At 30.2% G+C, this 9,432-nt stretch overlaps 1 protein-coding gene across 1 annotated transcript; it reads left to right on the top strand.

Moving 5' to 3' along the window:
- The first annotated feature begins 7,074 nt into the window (after nt 1-7,074).
- LOC131641550 (protein neprosin-like) lies at nt 7,075-9,119 on the top strand. Its single transcript, XM_058911857.1, has 7 exons — nt 7,075-7,278; nt 7,516-7,602; nt 7,715-7,885; nt 7,985-8,140; nt 8,360-8,413; nt 8,496-8,642; nt 8,730-9,119. The coding sequence occupies exons 1-7, from the start codon at nt 7,075-7,077 to the stop codon at nt 9,117-9,119; spliced, it is 1,209 nt and encodes a 402-aa protein (XP_058767840.1).
- Nucleotides 9,120-9,432: the final 313 nt, after the last annotated feature.

Raw genomic sequence — 9,432 nt, 5'->3', positions numbered from 1 at the left:
ATCATGGCAGTAAGATTATTTTCTGTTGCCAAATCATTTCTCCTGACTCTGTGGACAACTTCGTCAGGATGTTCGTCTCTACCTACCATAACTAGTCTAGGCTGTTGTCGACGAATAGCTTGTTGGCCAGTCTCCGTCGTTTCGATTTGAGTTCCCAATTCAACCGCTGGATTCTGTGTGACTGGATTTGGCCTTGGTGGGGGTACTATGTTTCGGATTGGTTCGACAATTGGATCCTCTTCTTGGTAGGTTGACTGGTTATTCCTTCGTCTATTTTGTGGGACTCCTAAAAAATCCGCCATTCGTCCCAATTGCGATGATAACCTTTGGTATGTTTCTGCGCTATCCTGGCTAGACCTAGTAATGCTTGCTTCTATTAGATTAAAGATTGTTCCTAACTCTCTAGCAAGGAGTCCTACCATATCCTGGTTACTTGCATCCATTTCTTGTCGAAATGCTGCTTGAGTACTAGTGGTCATAGGGGGGATCTGAGTCGACAAACCAGTATTGTGTGCACTTGGACCTACTGAACCCATGTTTGGTGAAAACGCCGTTGGGTTGGCTGTAGTGTATGTAGGCCCTGTTCCTCGTAGTCCTGCCATGTATGAATATGGCATCCCGTATGGCATATTTTGTCTCCAACCATCTACAGCGAATGATGGTCCTGGGGTAGATAAATAATTTGCAGCGTTCGTCGATACGGGTGGTATCTCGCTTGTGCTTGCAAACGGAGGAGCGGTGGTCGATACTGAAATTAGGATAGTCCCAGTTGATGTGGAAGTATTTTCAATCATGGCTTGCGAACTACCCGCTGGTTCAGATCTTGTCGAAACCGGTATGGCCTGCGCTCCTTGAGTGGAAGTCGAAACATTCGTCGCGTTTGGCACTACTGTTCCTGATCCTTGTGGGGGATCTTCTTCGCCCCCTGCACTGGCCGCTACGACCATTTTCTTGTTGTACCTTCGTTTAGGAACTGGATTTGCACTGTTGGTTAATTTACCGTTCCTAAGGTTCATACAAGGTCTTGACAATTTCTAGACAAAACAAAACAATCAATTAATAACACTTAGTTTGACACAGTCCCACTGGGCGTGCCAATTTGTTTACGGTGATTTCCGGTAAACAACCGCTAGTCCTCCAAACTATAATAAATATGATTTGGTTACTCGCAGGATCGACTAGATTGATCCTAGGACATGGTCAAACGAAAGGTTTATTGATGTGATTTGGTTCATACCTGTTTGTTTTGATTTCGAGAAATTTATGTTCAAATGACTAATCATTCGAGATAACACTGGTTATATGAGTTAGTGTAACTTCGACGCATAAATCGTAATAAGAAAACATGTAAATTGCGAGAATGTAAATTGCAAGAAAATTAACATGCAAGAATGTAAGTCGCAAGAATATAAATTGCAGGAAAGTAATGTGCATGAAACTAAATGACTTCGAAAGTAAAAGTTTAAACAAGGAAAGTAAAGAAAACGAAAAGATATTTGATAAAAGTAAATACACATGTATTCAAATTGGTGGTGTCATACGTACATTTCTCAGCGAACTCTTTCTCTTAACACTTGATACTTGAGCGATATGTGAGTGATTTGTACAAAATGAACACACGAAATCCTATCATTAAGACTCCTATTTATACTAAATTTGACCCTAACGGTCATACAATAATCTAATGCCACGTTATCCACGAGAACTCTGGGGATGCCATCTGTCTATGTGCAGTTTATAGAAACCGTTTCGCAATTCAAACCTTCCCGCTCAAGTCCTTTTCGACATGTGGCCATATAGTTATATTCGAAAATGTTACGGAAATACATTAAGCTTCAGTACTTTATGTAATTTTCCGCGAAATGTCTAAGTCTTGGCAAAGATATCTTCCGTGTTAGCTTCGATACTTCTCTCCTTCGTTTCAACTTAGACATTTTCTTGAAGCATGGCCATCAGTAGCCATTTTTTAAATCTTCGAAGATGGTCATCAGTAACCATCATTCTTCGAACTTAAAACCTTCGAAGATCAACTTCTTAAACGAAATCTCCAGCTAACAGATCTATAGTCTTAGAATTCATGTATTCATGGCATTGAGGTTAAACACAACACAATCCCTTATGTCCCTTACTCTATCACTGGTAGTGCTATAATTTCATTTTCTGCCATGGCTCCTTCTTATTCCAATTGTAATTATTCCAAGGGATCTTCAAGATCCTTAAAAATTTCCAAACACAAGAGTAAAAAGAGGGCTTTCTGGTAGGTGACTAGTTCTTTGAATTATTCTTAGCAGTCTGAGTGCTCTCTCAAGTTCAAGATCTCCATTGTATCTTGGAGTCAGCAACGTGCACATGTAACATACTTACATTTATTGTGTAACTTATAGACAGGAAACGTCAAAAGCTCTAATTACTTTTCAAACTTTTTTTAGAAAATCCAAGTCTTATTAATACAATACCCGAAAAATGCCGCCAAAAACTTGTTATGTGAATTAATGATATGTGCAAGTATACATAGTTAAATATTAGTAAGTGATATAGAAGTAAGAGTATCAATCCCACAAATATTGTAATAGCTTAAGTTATTCCTCACATTAAAATCTTGTGAATAGACATGAGCAAAAAGGTAAAAGTAATAATGGGTTGTCACATATTCGGGCTAAAATACAATAATGACAAGTAATGATGAAGAAGTTAAATCAATAGCAAGAGGCATATTATGCAATGATCCATCTAATAAAGTTCATAATTTTGTGTGTTTCTGATGAGACCTATCATGAAAAATGAGGAAGAAGGTAATCTAGTGGTGTGTGTCTACAATATCAAGGCATATGCATTAAGTCCAGGGAACAACACTCGAGGTCTCACAATAACAATAAAGCATGTCTATATGCATCTTTTGATTTCCCCTATGGTTGTAGGTCTTTATCTCTAAAGTGACTAATCTAGTGAATATATCTATCCTACTATTTTCAACCATATTTACTTATGAAGTATGTTAATTCTCTCAATCATTAACCAACTTTTACTTTTTTATAAGGAGATTAAGCAAAGAAACATATGTATAACATTATTTTACATAGAAAAATGCATCACTTCAAACCATACCATTCAACTTAAAACAAAAATTTTCATTAAACTTTATACTGCTCAACATAAAGAGGTTTAGCTCATGAAGAGCAAAAAAATACAATTTCTTACATTCAACATTTCTAAACACAAATGAATAATAAATATAAACCTAAGTATAACACTCTGCTCCTTGCAATCTTTCAATCAACCGGAGGCTAGATCTATCAAGCTAGGATGCTCTACACTTTTTTCAGTGGAGGGAGAAAGGAAGGAACTCTTCACTACTAGTTTATACTTCTTCATTTTCTACTTTAATAAGATGTTTTCAAAGTAATTTCACAAGTCGTTCAACTTATGAACCTCTCTCCTTTCACCATTTTGTCTAAGAGATTCCTTTTATACCGTCTAGCTTTTAGGATTTTGTCTTATCACTGAATCATGGACCTTGTGGATATTACTTATTTTGGTTAACTAGATACATCATTATTTAATCCTTCCATTTCATTATTATTAATCACTTCAAGTTTAGTTGTTGTTTGGTTCATATCATATTGCACATATTTGTTACATTTGGTATGTGTTGTATCTTTTGTATTTGTAATGTACTCTTCTTATATTAGTATCATTCTTAACTAAGTCTAGCTTTATTTTCTCTAGAGTATTTTCTGTGTTGCTGGTTATTTTGTATATAGGTTCATTAACATCTATCACTTTTTGATCTTGTTAAAGGGGGTGTAATGTGTGTCTAGATATAATTATGCATTTTACGCTATTTATATTATTATGCAATATTTTAGGGTGGGGGGTGGGGGGGGGGGGGGGGGGGGTGGGGAGAAAAAGGAAGAAAGTACTCATCACACTTTGTTTTTATTCAATGTCAACTCAATTCCATTTGCAAAAATTACAAGCTTACCAAGCATCAAAAAGGGGGAGACTAAAGTTGTTTGGCTTTCTAGAGTTTGCCTGTTTATATTTTGTTGCTTGTTAATTTAATATTTTTGTTTATTCGTCGTAATTGAGTCTCCTCACATAGTTGTACATTCTAGATTTGAGTTCTAAATTATTTTTACAAATGCATAAATCAAACCATATTCTTAAATTCAACTTAATATGTTTATAGTCAATTAGTGAGAGATTTGGATCAAAAAACACGTGAAAGCATGCATGTTTCAAATTGTGGCAAGCCTAGATTCAAATCGTAGAAGCTACTACATACAAGATTGGAATCTATTACCTTTAGATAATTCAAGGCTCAAAGAATGAACTAATAGAACTATGTAAGGGTCGCTTCCGAACGGACGCTTAGAGCAAAATTCTTGGATTTGGAAGGTGAGAAATAGAGATTGAGTAAAGATTTAACAAAGACTAGTTTCTTACATTTAATTAAATCTGATTAAATGTATAATACAATCAATTCAATAGCATATATTTTGTACGAAAATTACACTATGCCAGTTTTTTTTTGAGAAAGGTTCAAGCCCATATTCGTCTCCAACGCTTATTGAAAATAAAATTTGACCACAAACCATTTAAGAATAATGTTGTACAATTAAGTATGGTATAAGTTCAAACTATAATGTCTTATATGATTATATACTAACAAATATCAAAGTCATGATATCATTTTAATGTAAATTTAATGAATATGAATTGACTAATGGGAGTTTACTCAAAAAAATTTTATTTTTAAAGACCAGAAATTGTTTTTATTTTTCACAAGCACTAGATTTGATCTCTTTAATTGATGTTGTATTTTTGTAAAGAGTTTGCATGTGTATTGGTGAATAATCTTTGATAGATGTTGTATTTTTTCTAGTTGATTTCCATTCTGCTAAGATTAAAGGGAAAATTAACAAAAAATTCTTTGTTTTACTTAACTTAAACTTCAATTAGAGGATAATTTCTCCCCAAGGTACTCTTCGTTTTATTTATTTTTATTTTTGTTTGAGAACTTTCGTTCTTTATCAATACAACTTGCTTAAAAAAAAACTCTTGTGTATTTGTTTAACCTATACATGTGTTATTCTTAGTGTGGCTATAATACATATTTTTGTTATTAAAAAAAAACTTAATCGGATCTCAGGATGTTTCTAAGAACACAAATGAATATTTTCTGTAAAAAGTAAATTTAACGACAAACTACAACAAAGTATCAGAAAATATAACAATTTCTTTTAAAAACGACGGTAAAAAAATAAATTTGATAAAACTTCCTAAATTATTTTTGAGTAAAATAAATTAAAATAATCTTTAACTTGGTTGACTAGATTAATTTTCTAAATCATTGAACATAAAATATAATCTAAATTTAATAACATTTTGTCAAAATAAATTAAAAATGCAACTCATAAACTACATATTTCTTAAAAACTTGATTACCGAAATAAATTTTCAAGAAATCTAAATTATTTTATCCAATTTTTTAAATATATATCAAATCATATTAAATTATAATTTTTAAATATATAAACACAAATAATTTTATTTCAATAATATATTTATATTAACCATAATTCCAATTTATCAAAAAAACTAATGACCGAAAAATCGCTCATTAAAGATAAATTAGGAGAGTGTCAAGGATTCAAACTCACACCTCTCTAATATGATATTTTTGCATAACTATTAATTGAGCTAATTTGACCGGACAAATAATCTATTATTTAAATATAGTCAAATGAATTAAAATAACCTTTAATTTACCGTTTGGAACATTAAACTTTTGGTGTAGAAGTGGTCTTTTTGTGGGAATATTACACATCCCAATTATATTTTTTATGAGTTTTGTAAGGAGCCGGTGTATTTTCTCTCGTAATTGTAATTGGTATGTAATTTTCTTTGCCGGCTTTCTTGCCTCTTGGTTTAATTGGGTTGGAGAACCCTTAGTTCTCCCGTTATAAAATTTCTTGGTTAGTAAAAAAATGTGTTAATCATTTAACTTAAATAAAAAACAAAATTATATTAAAATTTATAAAAATATGGTGGGTGGGGTAGCTTAGATGTGTTAATCGAGCTAAATGAGTGTAAATTAAATTAAGTGTCTAGAATTTGATCCATGACAACAAAATTTATTTAGATTTCTGTATTAATATAAATAATTGTTGATATTTATAAATCAACAGTTTTTTTTTAAAATAATAAAATAAATAAAATTGTAACTCGTAAAATATGTATATCTCCCAAATATAATTTTAGAAAATGTAAAAGTCAAATAAAATTATTAAATTTTTGGTTTAATGAAAATAAACCATAATTAAATATAGTACTACCATTTTTCTTTAAAACTCAATTTTATAAAATAAAAAATAGAAAATAGAAAAAATATTTTATAAAAATAAATATTTTCACCTTTAAATAAGGTCTATATTTAGAATTAAAAAAATAAAGTCCAAAAGAATATAATCTTTTTGGAAGTCAACTTCTTACAAATGAATATTAATAAATAAATTGAGTTTGGTCCCCCTATGCTAAGTTGGTAAGTCATGGTGATATTGTTAAAGATTACTTGGTAAATAAGATTGATACTCCTAGGTTAAGATTTTTTAAGGGTATTGGTTTGGTCTACTTATGTACTTGTGTTTTTGTTTTACTGGATTTCTCTTTTGGTTAAAAATAATTAAATAAATAATAATTTTATCAGTTTTAAAAGAATATAATGTAGACTAAAATATAATTAGATAAGTAATTAAATTTATATTGGTCAATATATTAAAATTATTTTGAGATACTATAAATTATTCAAAAATATTAAATTCAAAAAATTTTTGACCAAAAATCAAGTCCATAGTAAATGTCATTTATATTTGTATAATAAAATTTAATTATTTTTTGAAGCCAACTTCAGTGAATAAAATCTAAAATGTATTTCATATTATGGTGGGATAGCTAAAGTTTATGCTTTGGTGATAAATGTAAGTCGTTGGTCTAAGATTTAATTATTAGAGTAATCATCTCCTATTTAACTCACCAAAACACATAGGAAAAACACACACAAAAAACACAAATATGAAATTTAACTCACCAATCATCTCCTTCCTCTTGCATTTAATTTTTCTTGTTACTTTCATTAGTCCTATTTACTCTTCAAAAACAAACAACCACCAAATAGTCCATCAATCGTTACAATATGTCAAAGAATATCAAAAGATAAACAAAACAATAAAAACACATCTTCAACAGATCAATAAACCCGCTATAAAATCAATTCAAGTACGTTAATATAATCTTAAAACATCATTGATATTTTAGGGTTTATCTAAACAGATCAATAAACCCGCTATAAAATCAATTCAAGTACGTTAATATAATCTTAAAACATCATTGATATTTTAGGGTTTATCTAAACAGATCAATAAACCCGCTATAAAATCAATTCAAGTACGTTAATATAATCTTAAAACATCATTGATATTTTAGGGTTTATCTAATTTGTGTTTATTTTTTCAGAGTCCTGACGGTGATATCATCGATTGTGTTTTGTTTCAAAACCAACCAGCTTTTGATCTCCCACTATTCGAAGAATATAAATCATTGGTATGTTTTTATATTAATTTAATAGAATTCAAAAATAATGTTTCAACTTAAGGAACTTATTATATTTTAATTGTATAATTGAAAATATTTCCGTCCATATTTTTATCTGTAGGATTTTCAAGGAAAATTAAAAGTGCGCAACCAAATAAATAATTTGAGTGTTGTTCAATCATGGAGTTTATCTGGTGAATTTTGTCCAGAAGGAACAATACCAATTAGAAGAACAAAAGAACAAGAAATAAGATTTGGAAGAAAAGATATGACCATTCCTAAAAGAATCTATGTATGTAATCACAATCACTAATGTTTTTCCTCTCAACTTAAACACTAAAATTTATATTAAACTTAATTAATTGTTCTCTTCTTGCTCCATACTAAATAGGAAGTTATAACGTTTGTGCAAGGGCATGGATACCATGGAGCAAAGGCTTCCCTAAATGTGTGGGCACCCCAAGTGGAAAATGGAGAGGAATCCAGTTCAGCTAAAATTTGGGTTCAATCTCCAACAGCTAAAGAAAGTATTGAAGCTGGTTGGCAGGCATGTTAAATATTACTCTCATTTATTTATTTTTTCATTGATTTCCATTGCATGTTTTTTCTTTCTTTGCTTTCTAGTATTTTTATTTAATTGCTATACATTTTTTTACTAGCTAATTGGTATATTTTATTAAAATTTTTTTTTTTAACATTTTCAGTATTATATATATAATTTTTTATTTTGACCAATTAAATCAAATTCAAATAATAATTTATGCAGGTATTTCCGAAGCAATATGGAGATCACAATCCTAGATTATTTATTTATTGGACGGTAAGTAAATTAAGTGAAGCAAAGGATATGGAAAATTATATAAAATTAAATGATAATTAATTTTAAATATTGATAATTGCAGGCAGATGCTTATCAATCCACTGGATGCTACAATTTACATTGCCCTGGTTTTGTTCAAATTAGCAAAACTATTGGACTTGGAGCTGCTATTACTCCCGTATCTAAGCATCTAGGAACACAATATAGTTTTAACTTAAAGATCGAGCAGGTAATATTCTTTTGAAAATATAAATTAATGTTTAAAATTTTTAGACAATAAGAAATATATTTATTTTGTTTACTTTTGTGCATGAAGGATCAAAACAGTGGGCACTGGTGGCTTGAATATGGATCTGGAAATGGACCTTTTGAAAAAGTTGGTTATTGGCCATACTCTCTATTCAAAGAATTAAACCATGAAGCAAATTTAATTCAGTTTGGTGGAGAAGTTGTGGATTTGAACCCAACAGGGGATACTACTGCCACTGACATGGGCAGTGGACAATTTCCTGAACTAGGTTTAGAAGTCGCTGCGTTTATTAGAAATATGCAAGTTGCAGTTACTCACGACACTTATATTGACCTTCCGAATCCTGAATATTTAGAAGAAAAACCAAATTGTTATCGTATAAAGGGAGGGTTTGACAAATCTCATGGGTCATATATTTTCTATGGTGGACCCGGTAGAAGTGATATTTGTCTTTAAATAAATAATAAATAATATAAAATAAGAAATAAATATTTAAATAAATATTATATATATATATATATATATATATATATATATATATATATATATATATATATATATATATATATATATCATTTTTTATGCATATTGCAATAATTCCTTCCATTATGTATCTCTTACTTTACTTACAATATTTATACTGACAAAGGAATTCATACAAAAATAAATAAAAATTTGCATTAATAAAAAAAACAAATAATTCATAACAAATTATTGCACTAGGCTTTACTGTATACTGAACGGGACAAATTGTTGCACTAGGTTTTTA

This window comes from Vicia villosa, unplaced genomic scaffold, assembly GCF_029867415.1.
Source record: "Vicia villosa cultivar HV-30 ecotype Madison, WI unplaced genomic scaffold, Vvil1.0 ctg.003830F_1_1, whole genome shotgun sequence".
Taxonomy (NCBI): Eukaryota; Viridiplantae; Streptophyta; class Magnoliopsida; order Fabales; family Fabaceae; genus Vicia; species Vicia villosa.
This window is presented reverse-complemented; position numbering and strand designations above follow the sequence as displayed.